Source organism: Amblyomma mixtum, chromosome 1 (genome assembly GCF_055824585.1).
Source record: "Amblyomma mixtum isolate Tamu chromosome 1, ASM5582458v1, whole genome shotgun sequence".
In the NCBI taxonomy this organism is placed as follows: Eukaryota; Metazoa; Arthropoda; class Arachnida; order Ixodida; family Ixodidae; genus Amblyomma; species Amblyomma mixtum.
In genome coordinates this window covers 42,927,305-42,950,642 of record NC_143012.1, presented here as the reverse complement: position 1 = coordinate 42,950,642, position 23,338 = coordinate 42,927,305, and the positions used below count along the sequence as shown (strand labels likewise).

The window sequence follows — 23,338 nt, the reverse complement described above, 5'->3', positions numbered from 1 at the left end:
GCAGCGCTACAACACGCTGTCGCGTTCCACTCGTAAAGGCGAAGCTTAAGCGTCATTAATTAGCAGTTAATTAGTATTTAGTCATTAATCAATAGTTAACTATTGATTATAGTAATCTGTCATTACTCAGTAATTAGGTATTAATTATGTGTGACGTCACCAGTGCCACAGAGGCAGTCTAAGTGGCGCGGAAAACGCTTTCGCCTCTACGCACTTTAGACAGTCCACGACCGGCTTTAATAAAGCCGGTCGTGAGGCAATCAAAGTGCCCCTGAATTTTTCGCTCAGATATTGGGCCCCAACTATCTCAGGTCACTCCATTCTGCCATGGTGCAACAATGATGACAATTTCTTGCTTTCGACGGCCTGGAGTTTTCTGGTGCTGTGTCACGTAAATGCGGGCGGGTCGCACAGTTTCGGCCCATTCACCGTCGCGCTACGTGGAAACCACACCCCGCCTATAATCCGGACGATGTTCCTACACCTTTCATTTGATGTTGCACTATCTCGCACAAAACATTTGACTCATGGTTCCGAGGTTGTTTGTTTTCGCAGTCAGCTTGAACCCATGCTCGCGCTGTAGTATATCTGCACACGTGCATCCTCCTGGCTCTTCGTTAGCAGCTGACGGGGATCCTCGTTAGGAGCTGACGCGATTTCTATTTACATTACATTCGCTCTCGCAATCTCGAGCATGCCCAGGCTCTTTCGTAAGCTCCCAAGTGTTTGTGCAGCATTAATAAGGCGCTCTCCTGTACTTCTATATGCCGCGTGCCCTTGAACCCTTGCTCTTCAGTCGTCTGGTCGGTAAAGGACAGGCGTGGGCTTTTATAAACACCCGGTCATGTCAAGCGTCGTCCGCAACTGACACCCGGCGACGATTCCAAAGATAACACCGGCAGCTGTAGCCATAACCGCGGCTATCACTCTAAACACGAGTAAGCCTATGTGGGAGTGAAAAGGGTGTAGGCTCTTCTCTAGCATACTTCCTTTTATAAAAGAGAGTGTGCTAGAGGACATCTTACCCCATTTTTACTCCTTTTAGTTTAGCGTGCTAGTCTCTCCGAGACATGGCATGTTTTCTTATATCTACTTCTATCAGCGCCTTCTTTCGGCAGAGGACGGAGCCGCGCCAAGAACAAGACCGGCGGTTGTGGCCATAACCGTGGCTATCACTCTAAACTGGAAAAAATTGCGAGGACACTTTGGCAACTAAAGTGTTGAGAGGCGAAATCCGAGGACACTAGGCCGCGACGAATTCCGGTGGATGTGACGTCACGCCGTTCCCGTGGCTATATCGATACCCAAATTATACATCTCTCGGGGATCTTAAGTGTTAATTACGCTTAATTACACATTTTTCCATCTAATTCGACACAAATTCGGAGTTTTCCCAACCATTCTGTCACAATTTTCACTATGCCGTGACGACTTCCGGTGGATGTGACGTCACACCGTTCCCGCAGGTATATCGACGTCCGCGTTATTTCTACGCAATTTTAACATTTCTGCCTACAATTAATTAACTAATTAATCTGCAGTCATCAAACTTGGCTTCTAGGTTAATTTTTTCCTCCTCTATCTGAAACAACCATTCGTTTTCTCCTATCTTATTTAGTTCCCGAGTTAACACGCTGCCAAAGGTGTGACGCCCTCTGCTAACGGACGACCGTATGAGCCATTAAAGGCTTTCGCCTTAATATACTTATATTGGGGTAAAAAGGGAATGTGTCCTCTAGCACTCTCCCTCTTATAAAAGGGAGTGCGGTATGTGGACATCTTACTCCCTTAATACTCCTTTCTGTTTAAAGTGCTATATATTCTCCCTGAGACATGGCGTGTTCTCTGATATTTGCTTCTAGCAGCGTCTCCTTTAAGCAGAGCCGACCCAGTTCTTTACGGGAGGAGTTATCTCCGGAAAGCCCCCTTGACGCGTAGACAGTGGCGGAGTCCTCTTCTCGTCTGTCCCACGGGGCGGCACCCTTGCTCCCTGGTCCGAGACGTGAGAGCAGCACGGCTCTCGGGGAGTTTTGGGTTGTCTCGCTTGCCGACACCTCTGACGGATACCGTCGCGACTCCGTTCGTTTTAGACCACGGCTTTGGCCGTCGTCCAGCCGTTCAGGTTGTGTCCTGTTGCGACACGGCCTTTTTCCACGGGGCTCTTCTACTTGCCGCTGCGCCGTCTGTTTGCTGGTTGACGAGTTCTTTTTTAGTGTTTCGGGTCTTGCTCTGCGTAAATAGATGCCCCCGAGGAGAGAGTGAGGGGGATGCGAGCTGGAGCCGCGCGGTCACTTTTAAACGCTACATGCTCATTATGATTCGTAGCTCATTTTGGAATATCCTCGTCAGCTTTAATCTAAATATATTTCAGAACTCTGGGTGTTCGATGACAAAGTTTGATGACAGTTCAGTGGAAAAGAAATCGGATACTGGCTAGCATAAAATTTACCGTCATCATAATTCATTGTCCCTTTGTCTTGGGCATTGCGTAAGGGGGGAGGGGGGAGATGGTAGGTTCGTGGTCATATATTATCCAATGAAAAGCACAAAAAATGCAGTCATGGTAACGTTATATATCTCTATTGAACCGTGCGTAATGAAAGCACAATGTGAAACAAGGACGAAGAGAACGCCCAGGTCATTTATGTCCTCTGCGTTTACAAAATATTCAAAACAATCTTCTATAAGCGCAGTTCGCACAAAATAGCGTGTTAGCACAGAACAAAATGGATGCATAATTGAGATCAGGCAGCAGTTACAACGTAAACTTTCATTTTGAGATTTTAGTCAAGCAGAAAAAAGAAAACGAGAAAAACTTTGAAGACCTGCCCCTGTTCATCAGTTTAATTTAGCAAAGTTAGGTGATAACAACTGCCTAAATATTGAGTTGTCGCGTTCAAGGACGATCAGTTCGGGAATGGAACTCCAGTCTTCAATAGCGAGGGGCAAGAATGACTAGTTAAATGTATTTATAAAAGAGTGGCATCAGAAAAGAATCGTTATACCATAATTTATCAGCTATATTGACCTGCTGCTTCGGATAAGGTCAAGGCGTCTTAGAAAGCGTACACAAGCTAATAGGTCATTATATGCTGTGTGCAAAGTGCGGAGAGACAATGAAACATATTTTGTTACAAACTTTCAGTATTTATCCAGATGCCGATGCCGCCATGATCAGCATCTGTGATGAATTATGGGTTAAGAATTACAAAGGTAGCCTGTACAGGCAGCTCCGGTATTAAAGGGAACGGTCGGGTCGCACACAAAAACAAACTTCGTTGTCACTTCCGGACTTAAGTTGGAAACGTGCCATGGGCTTTATCGATGTAAAACTACTTAGAGCAAAGGAAAGAGGGCAACAGTTGACTTATAATTATGGAGTAATTATTGTTTGCATACGAATAACATGTTTCCTTTTACATTGGGGCTACCTGCGCGTTTCCGTCTTGGGCGGTCAGCAAAGAAGCGGTTGTAAAATGGATGACAGTGAGCTTAAAGATGACAGTGAGCCTTAACGTTCCGGAAACCCTTCACTGAACGAAAGGTGGATCGTAAGGAAATAATAGTTAAGTTTGCACCTAAATGAGGTGATACGAATTACGAGCGTGCAGGCGTACGCCGCGACCTCGTTTCGAAGCGAGCGCAACTTTGTGCGCACCCCGCACTTTGTGCCGAGAGGCAGTCATTATACGCCGGGCACTGAACCGTCCAAACGATCGCACTCTGACGGAGACGAAAATCCTGCTGGGGGGACCAGAGTGGTTGTCAGCTCTGAAGTCCTGCTGCCAAGCACTGCTCCCTTTCCTGAGGGTGTTATGATTACGTGAAAGGTTATGGCTTTGCCGCACGCAAGCCTTTATTTTTCGTCCTCTACACCCCCATTTCCCCGCCGCTCAGTGCGTGGTTAGCAACATAAACTCTCTCCTGGTTAACTTGCCCGCCATTCCTTCTCTCTTTCTCTCTTTTACCGTCCATCCATAACAGTGCAATCAAGAGATTCCTTGAAGTTTTGATCGACATGTACATCATAATGCGATAGCATCAGACCGTTCGTCGGCGAAAAATGTGCCATCGGTCATATAATTCCCAGGGCCGGAAGTGACGTTATCAGACTGGAAGTGACAAATATACGTTTCGATGTATCTTCATTGCGTCTGTGTCGCCACCTGTAGGCGCCTTCGGGGAAACACCTAACCGCCAACTGAGAGCCCAAAGAGAAGTCTGGTTGTTCGCAAACATACGTGTAGGGGTCCCCGAACACAGCTATAAAAGTATGACGCAAAACTCTATGTATAGGCATCAACCGCTTCTAACCTATCGCATTGCAAACACATAATGTATTTTGTTGTCCCTATCAATTGTTTTTTTAGGAATATGGTAAGGGGGAGGGGGGGATGTTAGGGGGGTGGAGGTAAAGCCCTCGTCAAAGCCACCTAGAGCCCCTCAAAGTTTGAGGGGCTTTAGGTGGAGGCAGTGGATACGCTTGATTTAAGTTTGTTATTGTTAGGGTCAGAGGAGGTTCTCACAGGAAGAATTCAGATTTTTTTTCTTTTCATCTTCTTCACGACCCCTACTGTAGCCAGAACAAGAGGTTACTGAATAATAAAAAAAAACACAAGAATCAAAGGTCTGTTTTTGTGGCAGAACAACTTGCCTCATCTTTTCCTCTTCTTTTCAGCTTCTGTGCTTGTAGTATTACGAGGCTTGTTTATCATCAAGTTCACCGATCGCGGACGAATCAGTGCCTCGTGTTTCTTTCACGAGGTGGTAGTACACAAGGCTTTAAGCAATGTAATACCCATGTAATGGGTATTACAATGTAGCAATGTAATACCAATGTAATACTCATGTAATACCCCTATTTAGGGGCATTTGAGGTGTACAAGAAATAAAATAAATAAACTGTCTCTCCTGGGGTGATCTTTAAAGGGCAACTGATCACCCTCGGGTCGCAAACACTCTCTACCTCTTTTTGAGCGAGCCTCCTCTCCTTCCGTTCCCTCCTCGAGATTTTTCTCTCCCGCTGCTCGTCGAGTAGGCTCGGCAAGACAAAATCACCCCTTCCTTCTCCGATGTAAGCCGGAGTCGTGGTGTCTGTGGAGTGCGTCACATCGCTACGTCATGGCCCCGCCTTCAATAGAATTTTTTCTTGGTTTTTACTGCTAGGTCTGTTCGAGGGGAGGGGGGGGGCAGTGGGTTTCCTAAAACCCTCTCTGTTTTGCTCTTTGGGTCTCCTCGCGGTGTCTCCGCACACTGAACGGTCGAGAGGCGCGATCGGCTCGACCTCCTAGACTTGTTAGCAAGCGCTGTTGTGTCTTCCTTTTTTTTCTTCTTGGGGAACGGGGAGAGTGCATCTTCCAAGAACGGCGTCGTTTACACGTGCCTGTGTTTCTCGTCGCCCGTGTGCCCTCCTTTGCGCTTGTGTGTGTGTGTGTTTTGAAGCGAAATGCTTCACTAGGCTCGTCAACATCGCGCTTCGCGTGAGCCACCCCCGGGCGCCGCCGCGGCGCGCCCTTCCTCCTCCTCGCCTCCCCCTCCGTTCTCGTCCTCGCCACCGGTTTACCCTTCGCCGCTGCTGGGCGGTCTTATCGCGTTCTTATCGCGTTATCGCAAGGCGTTGCGGTAACGCCCGGGCGGCGGCGGCGGACATAAAAGAGGCCGCGCGCCGCGGTGCGCGCTCTATCGCCACTTCTCCTCGCCACCGTTTTACCCCTCGCCGCTGCTGCGCGGTCTCCGCCGCCGTCGCAAGAGAAGGTTCTTTCGCAAGGCGTTGCGAGAACGCACGCGTGAGCGGCGGCGGCGGCCGTAGAAGAGACGCAGACATTCGCCATGGAAGGAAGAAAAGAAGACCCAGAAGTGGTTGCGAGGGGGTTGGCTCATAATCTACACAGCTATCGTGGTGCTCCCAGTGCATTGTGCGCGAACTGCGACAGCCACGACGTCAAACAAAGCATAACTGCAGCTTTTCGCTTACTTTTTATGGCTAGGGTTCAAGGCTGTCGCCGCACACTCCCTCCGCAGTTTTTTTTTTTTGTTCCTTCATGCGAGTTTGTAGGCATGTGCCAGAACAGAAGGCGCTGCGGAAAGCGCTGTGCACACGACGCGACGCCAAGGCTACGCCCAACCTTCTCCCGTCAGTCAGAACGATGCACCAATGGAGTGCCTTTAGCGAAAGTAGCCCCCCTTGACGTCAGCGGGGTGCAGAGTAGTGGGCCGGGCCCGTTTTTGAAGGAAGGAAAGAACGAACGGGCTTTGATTTGAATTTTCGCAGCTTTTCGGGGCGCGCATGGCTCTAATATTTTGCAGAGGTTATCTTCGATGCCTCATCTATGCAGTGGGCTTGTTTTTCCAAAATGTCCGGACCCTGGTCAGTGGCCCTTTAAAATCAGCTGTGCTTCTTCACGAGACGTTAAACGTGCACGTTCCTTGGGTTCTCCATTTTTTCTGATAACAGTGTGCAGGACCTTTCTTTTTGTTGTTGTTGCAAGAAAACTTTGTGGAACGATGCACTGGTATGCTTAAAAAAATTGATCTCAGCACTTTTTTCGTCAAAAGCTTCGGTTGCTGTTCCTGCCGGTAGTTACGTCACAAGACGGGGTTTGCAAAAGCGTCAGAGGTCACGTGTGCTTCACCGAACAGTGACATGTCCGCCATTCCAACCTCTACTGCGAGTGCTTGTGCCTACTTCTCGCGCTTCTGCGTTTCTCAGTAGACAATGAAGTAGGGAATGGGTCACTGTTCTGCGAGCACACGTGAGGCACGTGAGGACCCCCACCACAAGAGTTGCTCAACGTGCACCGAATTCGCTGTCCTCAGGCGATTTTTTTTTCTTACATTTCGCATTCATCGAAACGTGACTGACACGGCAGGAATCGAAACCACAACTTTGAGTTCAGCAGCCGAATTCCTCAGCGACTGAGCCACCGAAGTGCACAGGCCTATGGTGCGCCCAATGATCTTAGAGCAAAGTTAGTAGTAGTAGTAGTAGCAGTAGTAGTAGTAATTTAAAAATAATAATAAAAGGAATCAAAAGAGTTTTGCTTACCCCGGCATCTGCCATCGCTACGGGAAGCACCTGAGCTAGGGCAGCGGAAATAAAAAGGATAGCAGGGAGGGTGTAGGAAAAGGGGGGCACAGCTAGAGCCGCACTTTTTTTTAACCTACACTCTCAACAGAATGGAGTAAAAAGGGTATAAGCTGTCCTCTAGCGATGTGTGCTAGAGGAGAGGTTATACCTTTTTTACTCCCATACAGGCGTATTCGTGCTTAAAGTGTAGAAGACGGTGAATTCTTAAAATTCTTTTTTTTTTCGTTTGAGACGGAGGCTCGATTTCAGCTTCGACGGAGAGCTACTGGCTATAGATAATAGAAGAACTGCAGATTGGGCTAGTTGGTGTAGATTCATAATGATGGTTCAACAGCGCAAACACACACAGACCAAGGAGACAAGACACACACCAGCGCTGTTGTGTGTCTTGTCTCCTTCTTGGTGTGCGTGTGTTTGCGCTGTTGAACCATCATATGAGGCTATAGATATGCTCCCTGTTCAATAGCTACATTACTGGCCAGTGCGAAAAGGTACAGAAGAAATGGAATTAATTCAATAAATCACGAATGCCGTCGCCGCCTTTTCCCTCTCTCTCGATCTGTGCAGATCAAGATCGACGAGAGCAAGTGCTTCTGCCGCAAGTGCGGCACGCACGTCTACCCCGTCGAGCGCATCATCGCCGAGAAGAACTTCTACCACAAGAACTGCTTCCGCTGCAAGGAATGCAACAAGCTGCTCTCGTGAGTGGACTGCGCCTCTGCGCTGCGTTTTGTCTCGAGCAGTGCGCTCATGGCCTGGCCCGAAGTAGTAGCGTTTCCGGTCAACGGTCAATAATATACAGGATGTTTCACTCTATTTGATACATGCTTTTATAAAAAAAAAATGATGCGGCTGTAATGCATCGCTTCTACAGGTTCATTTGTCTGGCTAGCCGGATGCCTCCTTAACTCATAATGGTTTCAATTGAGTACCTAAATAAATAATTACCTTCAAATTTTATCAGTCATAATGAATCTGCATTGAATAAAATGGAATGCCCTGTATATCATGTCGCAGTCGAGTCGCGGCACATGCCGCTAGTGAAATTAAAACAGGTGTACGAAGTAGCCGGCCGTCTGACTGCAGTCCGTCTGGTTGGAGATGGACATGAAGATAAAAGGGACAAAGAAACAGCTACCGCTGAAGAAAACTAAGTGTTCGACGCTTCAGTGGCCGTTACCTGCAACGAGCATACCTGTGGGCAAGGGCACTGTCGCTGCGATTAAACGTACTCTCGGTTCCTTGAGTAATCAAAGGTTCGAGATACAGATGACATTTCAGGTTCTTTTCTGTTTTCAGTACACGCGGTTGCTCCAGTTAATGCTGTCTTTCAGCTCCAGAGTGTTCGTCGAGTCCATGAGAAAACGCTTTTTTTTTCGTTTTTAAAGGGACGCTGAGGACAGATAGAAGTTGGCCTGCACTGATAGAATGCCGCGTTCTGATCACAAAGAAACCACTCTCCCCAAAAACTGAGCAGCTATACGCTAGAAAATAAAAACGAAATACAGGTGTCGCCACCACCGGGTGATTTCGCAACTAAAATTCATGCGTCGACGTTGATTTTTTTCGCGGATCCCTGAGGCTACGCTACACCTCCATTCATTTCAAAGCGGCGGCGACCCGTTCTTTTCGGTATGGACGGCACCAGTTTGAATAAACTGGCAGGAATATCTTAAAATTCAATTTTCTGGGCCATAAATACGTATTTTACTGCCGTACAAACGTCAACATAGACAGAATTAAAGAGCAGAGTCATTTTTTTTTTTTTTACTGAGAACAACTGTACAGCGTTGACCTCTGTCCGTTTAACATCGTAACGCGCTCTTGCTTCGTTATCAGCTCACCACCGAACTTTTTTACGCAGTTCGTCGATTAATGTTTTTTCGTTATCAGGAAGGCTGCTCTACTTGATTTTACAACACATCTGAACAGCATCAAAAGGGCTATCCAGTTCACTGCCTAGTAGGGGGTGTGCGAACAGTATTTTTTCGAAACCCAATCGCATACGAAGTGTAGCTAGAAACGGAATATAATACGAATCGAATAAACTTGCGCGAATATTTGCATAAAACTAATATTCATGAGAAAACTCGAGGGGTATCGCCGACGCTATGTCATGCAGTTAGCTTTAGCTGTCGAAAGACGCAACAGTAATCTCCACAAGTAGCAGGAGACCAGCATATAAAAGACACCTTTTGTATACCGTGTACTGTGTTACCGTTACCGGAATACCGGGAGCCCGTGCACCGCCAGTGCGCATGCACAAATCTCCTTGATGGCGCCAGATGGCGCCAGGTACCTGGCAGCTGCGCCTGTCGCACTAGGACCAATCAGCGCTTGCGCACTGGCAGTGGGCAGCCTCCCCGTACTCCGGTAACGGTGACACAGTACACGGTATGCTAAATGTGTGACGTGATATCCTGCGAACCGGAAAATCACTAACTGCTGACGATGACGGTGAACAAACTAGCGCCGTATCAGTTGTTGAGTGATGAAAAATTCAGGGGGCATTTTGTTGACCTAAAATGCAGTGAGGCGGAAGCCTTAAGCTTCCTACTCGGTTTTATTTATTTATCTGGCCTGACTAGAAGAGTTAATTAGGCTAATTGGGCAATTAAGCAATTAACTAAACTCAGTCCCACTTGGAGCATCACTATGCGATCCCTTTAATTGGTTGCATGGTTACTAGCCAAAGTACAATTGGCCACGTTCGAAATTCGCGCACTGTGACGTCACGACCGTTTCGACCAATTGAAAAGCGTGACGTTTCTGTCGACAACTCCTGCTTACAACGATGAGGCATTAAAGGCTTCCGCCTTAAAAGAACGAGAGTTGTGATCCAACGCCTCAGATGCCGAGCATGAAGGCACTGTTTACTGAACCTCGCTGAACCCGCCGCGTAGCCCAGTCATGGAGGGCGCTGAACGCGCAGACCAATTTGCAACGCATTGATGCGCGGAGTCTGAGTGGACCTTGTTTTTGGGACAGCCGCGGCAAGAAAACTACGACGTCAAATATGCGAACATCGTATCAGTTATTCGGAAACTATTCGAAAACTTGACACTGTATTCCATTTCTTTCGAAAAATTTTAATAAGCACTACTTGATTCGTTCAGTGCATCGAATCGGAAAATATTCGATTCGATATTCGGAACTTTCAAATATATGTGCAACATTCGTGGAAAAAAAATTTGAATATTGGAAAATTGTGAGGTATTGTTATAAAAATATTGACGGTAATGGTCCATTCTTTCGATGCCTAGCAAAATCTTTTGAGTGTTTCCGTCACTCGCGCTGTTAAGACTGCCATCGAAAACCAATGGGGAACTCTTTTGATGACAGCAAGAACGCTAACAGCAAAAAAATGTAAGACTGCTGGCGGGAGATCTGCGGATGCATTGATTGTTAATGTGGAAATCTTATAATATAAGGGAAAAAATGCCTCTATAAGCAGGTTCCCGTTGAAAAATGATTTTGTCCGAAAAAATTGCGTTCATAAACTCGTTACCGTTCAAAAACGCTTTTCTCCAGAATTTTTGAGTACACCCGTATTGTCAAGGAAGGAAAAAAACGGACAACTCCCTTTCTTTGAACGCCCCAGTGAAACTGAACGAATCATCACTTTTGTTCATTATACGGGTTAACAACACGTACACTGGCTGTTATATTATATTCGTTCATTTCTGCCCCGCCGCGGTGGCTCAGTGGTTACGGCGCTCGGCTGCTGACCCGCAAGACGCGGGTTCGATCCCGGCCGCGGCGGCCGAATTTCGATGGAGGCGAAATTGTAGAGGCCCGTGTACTGTGCGGTGTCAGTGCACGTTGAAGAACCCCAGGTGGTCGAAATTTCCGGAGCCCTCTCCTACGGCGTCCCTCATAGCCTGAGTTGCTTTGGGACGTTAAACCCCAATAAACCAATCGTTCATTTCTCCCTTCACCAAGTCTCCCTCAAGAAATCAGGGGTTGTCCCGCTCCTTCATCGAGCAAACCGCGTATCCACAATGCCAAAAGACTTGGAAATTGACCGAGAAATAGTTCGAAAAAACATCCGTGCAAACGGTTACGCGTTCTCTTTCGTCAGCGTCGCGGAACGCCAGCTGCCGCGCCATCGAACAATAGTCCTGCCATCAAGAAACGCGCGCCTGTACACTACGTGCCCCGTATGAACAACTCCTTGGCCCGTATCTTACGGTCCTACGACGTTCAGGTGTCACGCGTGCCGGCGTAAAAGTTGCGGCAAGGCCTCGTTAAGTAAGCGAGAGAAGAGCGACAGAAAAAAATTCCGGGCGTAATCAAGCAATCTACAGTATTCCGTGCGAGCATAGGGATCCAGCATGCATGAGTAACTTTGTGCAGGGGCTGATTAAACACAGTCATCATGTTGAAAAAAAAGTGTGTTCGAATGCATTTTGTCGAACACTCTGTAGCCGCAAGACGTAGTATCGCTTGGAGCGACGCGTTAATTTTGAAAACAGGAAAGAACCTGAAATGCCCTTTCTACAACTACCTCGAACTGTTTATCATTCAGTAGGGTAGAGAGAGCTTGGCCAGTTAGTGCATAGCTCTAACGAAAAAAAAAAAAAAACAGGGGAAGGACGCAGACACAGAGAGGGACACAGGACGACGCTGGACTTTTTTTCTCCAGACGCTGGTATTTTTGGTTAGATTTATCATTCAGAAAACTGAGAATACGACTAACAAGCGTGCGTTTGACCGTTGCCTAGGACTTTATTTTGAAGAATAAATTTAGTCTTTCTTCATGCTTCTTTTAATTCGACGGTCAGTGTTTTTTTTCCCCCTCCTTTTCATATTCAAGGTGTATTATGTACTAGACCAGTTGCGTGTTTCGAAGATTCTGAGGACGGTGAGACAACTTTCACGAGTCACACTGCGCCCAGAAAGTGCGATTGTGCCAAAACGAAATTACGCGTGCATGACTGAAAATTCGTTGTGCCTGCGCACGCCGAGGTAGCTTCACGTAAACGCGAACGGCGTTGGATTCATATTAATTTTATTGTTGTAATTAAATTTGCCACACTAACGCAAAATGAAACACCTGACTTGATTTCGAGTGCCTGTGTATCTTCTTGAATGAATACATTGCATCTGGTGTCAATAATTTGGAATTAATTTTCTCGAAAAGAACTTGTAGTAGCCGATCCTCTCGCTGCTTATATGTCGGATGCAATTAAAAGGCTAGAAATTAGAGGACTGCGCGCCGGCCTATAGCGGTGGCTCAGCAGGTGGTGACAAGCAGTCAGGCGGGAAACTAAGGTTAAGAAATGTACTGGAATATGACGGCCGTAGCTGGCGCAAGATATGGCTGACTGGACGTCATTGGGAAGGGGCCTTGTCGTCCAGGGAACGCACTCTGACGTCATCCGCACGCAGCCTGTAACTGCTGCGGCGCACAAGCACCACGTTTCCGCTTGTGCGTTTTCATCATTCAAGTGGTTCGCTTGGCATGAGTGTCCGTACCGTAGTAACCATGTGGTATTGTTATACGATCGCTGGATAATTAATAATTCAATTTGTTCCCGCATCTTGTTTCGGTTTTGTGAACGGTCGGAGGGCAGGGAACGAAGTGTATTTATTATCAGACAAAGGGCTGCTTACATAAGGACAGGTACTGTCGCGATTGCAATATTGCGGGATCACAATATTCTCAGGCATGTCTGTAGCCTCACTCCTACCTCACGCGCGGCGCATGAAGATCGGAACAAGCGCCAGGTGCCGCTTCGATATCCAGGTCTGCCTAAACGGCTGCGATGGGTGAAGCAGATAGTTGCCGCTTTCGCGGAGGATTGACTCTGGGGAAAGGGGAGGGGAGTTGCAATGACCAGTCACTTGTTTTAGTGCGCACATTTGCCGAGTCATAACGTAAGATGGCCCTCATTTTTTTAATTCGTGTGCATGGTCTTCACAGGCGTAGCCCTGTTTCCAGCACGCACACGCTTAAGTGGGAACAACACCCTGAATGCTAGGATAAACAACTGCTCCTGGACGTGAAGAACGATGGAATGTCAAGGCCTACGCGAAAAATACAACTACAGTAAACAAAAAAAGCAAGGAAATGTGCGATTAATTTTTGCCACAGGGAAGAAAATACACCTTCCTGGAAAGTGAATTAACACTCGGAAACGCGAGTGTGTTCGCGAGTCCAGCACTAAGCGACACTAATGCGCAGTTAACTTTACGTCAACGGCATTCATTGATTGCACTTAATATGGCGTCAACCGGAGTGCGCCAGATACATCGATTCCGAGTCCGTACGGAAAAGAGGCGTGTCAGAGACGGAAACATAAAAGGGTCAAATGGCAGCAAGTCAACGGCATATGAGCTTCGCAGAGCGCTGGACACGAGGAACACATCTGAGAGAATTATTGCCGAGTATTACGATTCTCTTCCATGCGCAAAATAAATCTGGCTTTTCCGTTTCGCCTATATGTTTGCGTAACCGCATTTTCAGGGGAGTGCTTGGTATACCGAAATTTTTCTCGACGAGTATCTGGTCATCCAGGCATTCAGCCTTGAGGCCTGTTCGTCCAGCGCGCATACACTCGCACAACAAAAACAGAACACATAATTGCACGCTCCCTCATCTTTATCAAGAGTCGCTGCACCGCGACAGCGACACGCTATCTGCTCCATTCATCAGCGGCTGAGCCAGATGCTGGCTAGATTCCGAAGCGGCACCTCGCGCTAGCGGCGATCTATCTACTGCACGCGTGTTATTAGTGACAGTACAGAGATGCCTGAAAGGGGGAGAAGTAGCGAGGCTGCGCCGTTAGATGGCGCGGAATGCAGTTCTGCCTCGCTTTCCGACGTCCCGCGATATTGTGATCGGGACAGTACAAACATGCGCACTTGGTACCGTAAGGGCACCTCAGGTTGTAGCTCCGAAATCTGGTGAGCCTGGAATACGGACTCCGCGAACACTGTCGCTTCAGGGTCAGACATAGATCGCGCGCGCCGACCACTGCGGGCCTTGCTCTGAGAGAACAAAGGAACGACACACTGGCTGACACAAACAAGGCATTTATTGCTACAAGAACAATAATCGAGGACGTCAGACTCTCCAGCACGGTTACGAGCGAACGTTCGACCACGCCAGGGCAAGGGGGAAACTCCGCGGGCGGACGGGACGAACTGGCGGCAGAATGTTCCCGCCACGACGCCGAGAGCGGAGTCCGCGGCGACACGAAGGGCGCCGTCTCCCACGCTGCAATCACGCCAGTCGTGGTGCTAGTGTTGCTGCGACACCGGCGCCCTCCCTTGTTGGTTAAGGTAACTAACCAAGGTAAGGAGGGTGCATAGCGGGGAAGCCAACCAAAAGATGAAGATAGGGGCAAAGTCCCCGCAGCCTACAGGGCCTACAACCACAGCTGACGACCTGATTCTGCGTATGGTGTACACCGATACTGGAGCACAGCTGCGGAGATGTGGTAGACGCTTGGCCGTCCGGTTGTAGAAGATCCTCTGTTTCTCTGATTTCATGGAGGCGATTGCGAGCGGATTGGGGTGGCATTCAGCGGTTCGAGGTGCTGGGGGAGAACCGGTAACTGGGTCCTTGTTCGGCGGCCCATCAACCTTTGAACGGGCGACTTCGGTTCCTCGTCCCTTGGCATGTTCCGCCACTCCAGCAGGGCCCTGTAAAATTGAAGGATTGCGAAAGGATACTTCGTTAGCAGTGTTTTCGCCTCCTGCACTGCACGCTCCGTCATACCGTTAGCACGGGGATAGTGCGGGCTTGAAGTTAGGGGAGCAATCCTGAGCTGCGCAGCAAAAGAGCGGAAGCATGCGCTGTTGAAAGGTAGGGCGTTATCACTGCACAGCTTAGCCGGGATTCCATGAGTCGCGAAGACGAGCATACGCGCATTATTTACCGCTGTCGCTGTTGTCCGACGTAGCTTTTGAACCTAGAAAAAGAAAGAGCAGAAATCCACGAGGATTAGGTAGGTATGATATCGAAGCTACTAAATACTGTCCCCGAACCAATATGTCGTCCATAACGACGGAAACGACCCTCAAGCCCTTTAGTATCTGGTGCATCACCAGCTGAGGAATTTCCGGCGCGGAAGCGATACTGAACGGCATGCGCAGGAATCTATTGCCCGTAGGGCGTGCTCATAGTACAGGTCCTTGTCTCTGTGTCCTAGAATTATTCGACTGCGCTGTAATCTTTCCTCTAGCTCTCCGAATTCGCACAAGCGAGCAAGAGCTCCGATATCGATTGGCCACTCGTTAAAAGATTCGCCCTCACGTTGATCTGGGAAGCGCAAATGAAACTCGCTGAACATTAAATTCGTCGCTGATTTGTGGTGCTTCTCTAATTTTCCACTCAGCTTATCGAGGTCTCGCTTTTCTTCCTCTTTTGTGAATTTGAAGGTACAGAACACCCGCGTTGCTTTTTCACCAATTGTCACAAGAAGTATTCTGCTGGCTAAACTTCTTAAGGCTGATTCCTTACTCCGGTCGCCGTAGAAAGCAGAGTAAACTCACTTTTCCAGACGATCTAGTTCTGGTAGGCGTCACCCGTACTTTCCAGTGGCTTTGGCGCTGAAAGAACCGTCTACGCGGACGCCATACTTCTTTCTCTGGAGTGTACTATGGGTGCAGCTGGACGAGAGGGAAGAACAGAGGCGAACGCGGCTTCCAAAACGCGTCGCCGCCCCACTCCTGACACCATGTGAACGGTCTGAAGGCAGGGAACCAAGTGTCTTTATTATCAGATAAGGGGCTGCTTATATAAGGACCGGTACAAACATGAGCATGCGCACATGGTGCCGTAAGGGCACGTGTTATCTGATAGTGCGCATACTGTACAGGTTTATCAACCGAACGATACCTAGACGTGCAACAGGCGTTCAGATCACGTGTGGCATGAAAAAAAAAAAGCTGCAGTGCAACCGCTGATATGCAGTTTATTGTCGTCCCAGCTCTAGGCCGGATGGCTCAGGATTTATAGCGAATTGAAACTACGTATGCGCAATTATGTAACAGTTCTTTTTTTTTTTGTCTCACGTGACCTACACACCTCTTACACGTCACAGCAATCGTACGGTTGGTGAAACCGAAAACGAAACAGCACGAGAGAAGAAATTCAATTACAAATTATTAACCGGTCCTATGCGAATACTACGTAGCGGTCCATGTATAACAAAGTCTTATGCGTCAATACAGAGAAGAAACTATAGCACGTCCTGACACCTTAAAAGCGGGAGCCGCCGCGGTGGCTTAGTGGTCATGGTACTCGGCTGCTGACTCGGAAGACGCGGTTTCAATCCTGGCCGCGGCGGTAGAATTTCGATGGAGGCGAAAGTATAGAGGCCTGTGTCCTGTGCGACATCAGTGCACGTTAAATAACCTCAGGTGGTCGAAATTTCCGGCGGCCTTCACTACGGCGTCCCTCAACGCCTAAGTCGCTTTGAGACGTTAAACCCCCTTAAACCATAAACTAAACTTAACTAATTGAAAAGCGGGCGCGGTGATTCGTCTCGCCAGCATTTTGCATAGGAAAGCACAGCGAAAAAAGCTTCCATTCTGCTCCATCAGGTGCCGCCACTGGACGCGGAACCGTCGACATATTTTCATGCAATGGTCTCTGTACTACTTGCGCTTGCCCTAGTGCGAAGTTTTCACACTGATACTATATTTCCCTTATATCTGACTTGCTCAGGCGCTCCCTACCTGCCGTAAAATATAAAGTGAGAAAAAGGTTTTAGCTGCTTGAGATAACCAGAATGGAAACTGTAGCCGCGACCGCATTTTAGCGGAACGATACTTGTAAACGCCATAACAACTGCACTCGCGTCCGCATATATTCCTTTTTATAATAATGCTTGTGGGGTTAGGTCTTGACGGCCGGAAGTAATCCTTAGAGGTTTGTGTCCTGACGGCCTGAAGTTCGGAGCCCCTAGCGAGGTTTTTCGTTTCCTGTGCGCTCGGAAAGATGGTGCGCAACTGAAACAATCCAAAAATGGGCCCTGGGAGGCATCTCCTCAAGCATTCATCCCGCGTGATACGCACGCATTTGAATGTCATATTAGTAACGACGAAATGCGCGTAATATGTATCGTAGGGTTTGTGAACCCGAGACTGGACGCATTTTAGTTAAATAAGTATTAACAACGTGCACGCGCTATAAAACTCCGCAAGGCGCTTCTCCGTGCGGCTTTGCTGTACTGCCAAGAAGCGCTCCACTCAGGCGCACTCAGTTTGCTCGTGGCGTCGCTAGATGGCGACAGGGCTTCCCTGACCTCAAAGCCCCACTGCCGCACGGCGCGCGGCAATTTTAATCGGTACAGCAATATTTCACAACCTTCTTCGAGCCTTTGTCATGAAGTAAAACGAAGAATATATATACAGGGTGTCCCAGCTAAAAGTAACCAAGCTTTTAAAAAAGACGAAGTGTCCTAGCCCCGTGAGACCAACTGAGGGTTGTTGCCAGTCGCGTGTCCTAGTCTGCGGTATTTTTTTATCGTGCAAACGTAATTAATTAGCAGAGACTGATTAGCTAACTTTTTAATTATTGCCTTTAGGAAGAAAGTGTCAATGCAGGAATTGTTGATCCCATAGAAAAATAACCGGTTGCGGTGTTTCCAATCAAGTACCACTGATACAGCTTCTTTTATTTGCCTTAACAGAAATCCCGCGAAATACAAAAAGAGCCACGTGATAGGGAAGCAGTTTCAGCGCTCCCAGACGACCGATCAAACAACGACATTCGCTTATCTTTGCAACGCTGTCCCGAACGGGGTTCGACGTTTTGCGATGGTTGCGAGATATACGCCAGCAACTCTCGTATGGGCGCTAGGGCGACCGCTCCTTCAGCGCGTGACGGTGCAAGTTCGGCGGCACGGCCACATGCCTATCACTCGAGGCGAGGTTTCGTGTGAAAAAGCGCTCCATGCAAAGCCGCGCTTCACTTCCTTGAAAAGCAGCGCCCGCTTACTTTTCATGACGCATAACTCGCCACCACCTCAAAACGCCGAACCCTGTTAGGGGCAGCGTTGCAAACATAAGCAGATGTCGTTGCTTGACCGGCCGTTTGGGAGCGCTGAAACTGATTGCTTATCACGTGGTTCTTTTTGTATTTCGCGGGCTTTCTTTTAAGGCCAATACAAGAAGCTGTATCAGTGGTACTTGGTTGGAAACACTGCAACCGGTTATTTTTCTGTGGGATCTAGAATTCCTGCATTGACACTTTCTTCCTAAACGCAATAATTAAAAAGTTAGCTAATCAGTCTCTGCTAATTAATTACGTTTGCACAATAAGAAAAATACCGCAGACTAGGACACGCGACTGGCAACAACCCTCAGTTGGTCTCATGAGGCTAGGACACTTCGTCTTTTTTAAAAGCTTGGTTACTTTTAGCTGGGACACCCTGTATATATATATATATGGGTTGCGAGAGCATGAAGTACTTGACTGCCGGAGTACATAGCGAAATATACGCTTCGTTAAGCTCGACGTTTCGATGATCGGAAGGCCGATATAAATATATATATAAATATATATATATATATATATATATATATATATATATATATATATATATATGTGTGTGTGTGTGTGTGTGTGTGTGTGTGTGTGTGTGTGTGTGTGTGTGTGTGTGTGTGTGTGTGTGTGTGTGTGTGTGTGTGTTATAGCTCATTATAGCGTAAAAAGCATGTCCCAAGGTTCTTAGCACAATTTGCTTTTCTCTGAATTATTTCAGCATGAGCATACTGAGCCACACTTCAACGTCACCGCTGTTGCAATATGGATGGGATAGTCTGTTTTTCTAAAAAAAAAATGAATATATGCCGGCCATGATAATATAAACCAAACATGCGCCATTTGCTCTCACAACTTATAATGCATTTTTCTTTTCGTATTTCCTTGCCCAGAGTTATTTTAATACGTGCACTCTGAGCATACTCTGCAACGTCGTCTCTCTTGCAGGGTGGATGGATACATGTCCCACGAGGCAGAGATTTACTGCAAGATTCACTTCAAGCAGCTCTTTCAGCCTAAGGCACGCTTCGACAACGACGCCGGACCCCGTAAGCATGCATCTTCCCTCCCGTGAAATGTCGCGCCCGGAATGCGCTGTGAACGGATAACCTTCCGCAGTGTGGCATTAACAACGTTGCATGCGACCGTTAAATGCCAACTCACGCTCGTGGCACAACTTACAAATGGCTAAAACGCTGCGCATGAGTTCTCCGAATCCAAGGCGAGATTTGCGAGCCATTTCCTTGAGTGCATTCTCCCTCTTAAAACCTTACTAATGACTTTGAAGGAAGTAGGTGGTTCAAGGAGGGTTCAGCTTAAGTTAAGAACAACGCAGCGAGCTATGGGAAGGAAAATGATAGGTGTAACATTAAGAGATCGGAAGAGGGCGGAGGGGGTCAGGGAACAAAGGCGGGTTAATGATATCCTAGTTGAAATCAAGAGGAAGAAATGAGCTTGGGCAGGGTATGTAATGCGAAGGCAAGACAACCGCTGGCCCTTAAGGGTAGCGGAGTAGATTCCAAGAGAAGGCAAGCGTAGCAGGGGGCGACAGAAAGTTAGGTGGGAGGATGAGATTAAGAAGTTTGCGGGGATACGGTGGCCGCAGCTGGCAAAGGACAGGGTTAATTGGAGGGACATGGGAGCGGCCTTTGCCCTTGAGTGGGTGTAGTCAGGCTGATGATGATGATGACGATGATGAGATGGTCCACTGATGCCGGAAGGGGATAACACATAAGCGACTGGCAGAGAGTCTGAAAGTTATACATTCGTATCCTTGTCGTACGAGTCAAATGTTAAATGAGGAAGAAAAGGAAGTCATTCTTTATTAGCAGGCCTAAGCTGAGTAAAAGGAAACACTTTATTTCCGTGCACTCAACGATTAATTCCCTTGTGTCGGCGAGAAACGCAAGTTTTGTTTTGTTACAAGTGCTTGATGCCTGAATGCGTTTTCAAATTTGGCAAAGAAGTGAAATAAATTGAGTTTTTCAGTGGGAACTAAATTTTCCCTTTTATGCTGCTTATACTCGTATATAAAGTATGAGGAAATGTGATCCTATTCCAATAAGAACTAATGGGGCCAATATTTGCGTAACGGTGTACTGCAGCTACGTTAGTGGATGGTTATAGAAGTAAGTATGTAGTATATACCACAGGGAGAATATATAATGCTCATAAGGCCGGGAATGAGAAGCCGCACAAAAGCGGACTTGCAACTTTTACGTGTTCTGAGGTAGTCCAAATGTCAATTAAAATTTCGCTATTACGGGAACATCGATTTCCCAAATTCGTTTTGCTTGATGGTATAAGTTAAATCTGCTCTTTTATCAGGTGCTATGTCATTCCAATACACTCTATCAAATATCAGTTTTGGAACCTTGGTTGCAAGCTTGTTTTAGGCTTCAGTAGCTCTCTCATCTTCCAGCTGCTCGCGAAGCAGTCGTTGAATTTGTACTGAATTCGTCTCGTAATTTTTTTTCCTTTATTTGGGGCATCGATTGCGAATGCAGTTCGTTGAACCGCACAGACCAATTCCAAGCTACGCTGGTTATTATCAATATCATGGTCTTACGAAAGGTCATTAAAAGTAAATGTGTGGAATTAAATGTGAAGTTAGGGGTCATGTAATGATATATTGGAAAGAATTCCTAGCGCAATAGAAAATTACACGAGAAGAAAAATGGGGTTAAAGGATAGCTGCTGTGATGTAAACATGGTATAGCCGACTCTAGAAAATTGGAACTCAAAGAAAACCGAACATTTATTCGGTTTATGTGTAGATCGAATTAAGGGGACCGTTTTTCTTACACTTGATGTTGACTGGACCAAAACGTCATTTCGAATAAACCGGAAGTTCGCATAAAGCGGCGTCATATAAACGAGTGTATCAGCATTCCCCTTTGTGTACACATTTCGTTCACAGCAAATAGAATGTGTTGCTGTTGCAGTTTCGCAGACTGCTCGGAGTCCTTTGTGTACGTGTCTGTGTTCTGTGCTAAAATTGTTCGTGACAAACCTGAAAAACCTGAGCAGTGCCCAGTCCTGTCCAGTCCTCTTTTGCTTCATGGGATATCCGTCATCCCTCGACTTGTTTTCGTTGGGTCACTCGTGGTTTTTCACAGAGAATGTTGACCACTCACAAATATAATTCTCTAATGGTCCCCCAATGTTCATGTGTTCAGACTGTTGTCCGCTAACTGTTGACAACGTGAAAAAGGATACTGCCTGAAAGCAGGCCCCTCAAAAAGCATTGCTATCAAGTGCGCACTATCAAATTTCTTCCCATAAAGAAATGGGTCTTGTTAAATGATAGAGGAAACAAAAACAAAATAATTTGTACATTGAAACGAATGCGTGCAGTCGGAAATTTGTATGGGTCAGTATTAGTGAAAAAAAATTAGGAGTCATTCTTGCACGCTGCGTTGAACTGTTTTTTGTGGCCGTATTCTCATGAACAATTCGCAGTGCACGATTAAATATTGAGCAATGCGCACTTGATAAAAAAAAATATTCTTCGCCTAAGTCGCGTTCCATAAACTTTTGACGGCGGATGTACAGTCGGGGACAAAAGTCTCTGGACCGTGTGTTCCGTCAACGAAGCGGATAGTTCTGGTATTATCCGCTGGATGACCACCACACTTGTGGAGATTAAAGAATAGGATTATGACTTCCACCTCCACCAGTGTGGTCTCCATCCGCTGCCTATTAATAGAGTTATCGCATTCGTTTAAGGAGCATGTGGTCCAGAGACTTTTGCCCCTGACTGTACATGGGTATATCCCGCACTGAGGAAGGAACACAGTAATTAGTCTGCATGCTGGCCACAAATAGCGGTGATCTCTAGGGCGCTCGAACTGACCGCCACGTTAAGCAGCCCGATGGTTTTATTCTGTCATGTCATGGCAGCCAGCTAGCCTTGTATAAATGCGCATCTTAAAGGGCGTGTTGTATTTTCGTGTAAACAACGTTCAAGCGTGAAGCGATGATTTCAAGACGAATTCACAAATGGGGCCACTGAATTAATTGAGGGCGTCAAAGCTGCAAGTGCCAGACGCGTCACAGAACAAACTGGAGCTTCGTTGTAAGTGTCAGATAACTGTTGAGAGCAAAGGCGATAGTGTCGTGGTTCTGATTTTACATCTCCGTTAATTCGTTTCGTTTGTAAAATTTTGAGTGGGCCTTCAAAAATGTATGTACACTCGCCGTCAAAACTAAGTGAAAGGCGACTTCGTCCAAAAAAAATCAATTTCTTTAAATCTAAATCATAATGGTCCATGTTTGTTGATGCAAAGTGCAATTCGCAAAATCACAATCAGGGTGCACATATGTATTCAAGGATGTATGAATTGGGGAGGGGGGGAGGGCATTGATTACATTTTTTCGTTAATATTGCCTTCCATTTACTTTTGATGGCACCTGTACTTTGCTTTTGCGTAATGTTCCAGACAAAAGCTTGGTAAGTGCATACCGAATGGTGAAGCTTTCGCCCTCTCTTCGCTATTCCCATAAGCAATCACTGCGAAATAAGTTACCTTCTTCATTGACTAGCTGGCACACTTTTTCCAGACTTACGTGCAGTTACTATCGACTATATGAGACTGTCGTATCTGCACACTGTCTTACTATCACTGTCTTAGGCGGTAGGATGTTCAGGTTCGCTTTCTTTTATATTGCTTTAACTTGTAACGTCATGGACAAGCTTGCCTGAAATTACGGCATGATGACCAAAAATTGCCAGTGGCTCCACAACCACGAGAATATGAACCAACATCAAGATAAATACGAGTACGAAAATGCTGCCTTCGTAATCTTTTCAACGAGATAAAAAACTTGTGCGATTGTAGAAGGTGCCTAGGGTCAGATGCCAGGAATGATACTAGAGGGAGCAAGGACGGCACGACCGTCCCCCTAACACTGATCATGCTGATGAAGTAGCGCTTGTCAGCATGCAGTCTCGTGCCGCCATTTTCCTTATCGGCTCATGCATGGCGGCAACAGCAGTTGTTGGCTGCTCCTCCGTCGTTGCAGGTTAGCTTGTCCGTGATTGTATCTTAAAGGTTATCTGAGCGAAAAAGAGCTTCGTCCTCACTCTCGCACGGGTGCGTATCACTCTCGATAATCGACGCACCCCGAATAAAAACAAAACGTAAAGAAACTCCTGCTCAGCTTCACTTCTTTAAAAAGAAAATACAGTTTGCAGTCCAGTGTCAACACAATCATTGCTACAAGGACTGGGCTGCTGTTTCAGTGTGTAC

At 47.0% G+C, this 23,338-nt stretch overlaps 1 protein-coding gene across 7 annotated transcripts in view; it reads left to right on the top strand.

The window, feature by feature from the left end:
- Positions 1–23,338, top strand: part of LOC149366156 (uncharacterized) — a 213,233-nt gene that overhangs the window by 119,290 nt on the left and 70,605 nt on the right. For all 7 annotated transcript variants that reach the window (XM_089549116.1, XM_089549165.1, XM_089549148.1 and 4 more), the window contains 2 exons: positions 7,655–7,788; positions 19,035–19,135. In XM_089549116.1, coding sequence (XP_089405242.1) covers positions 7,655–7,788; positions 19,035–19,135 — 235 coding nt within the window. The remainder of the gene's footprint in view (positions 1–7,654; positions 7,789–19,034; positions 19,136–23,338) is intronic.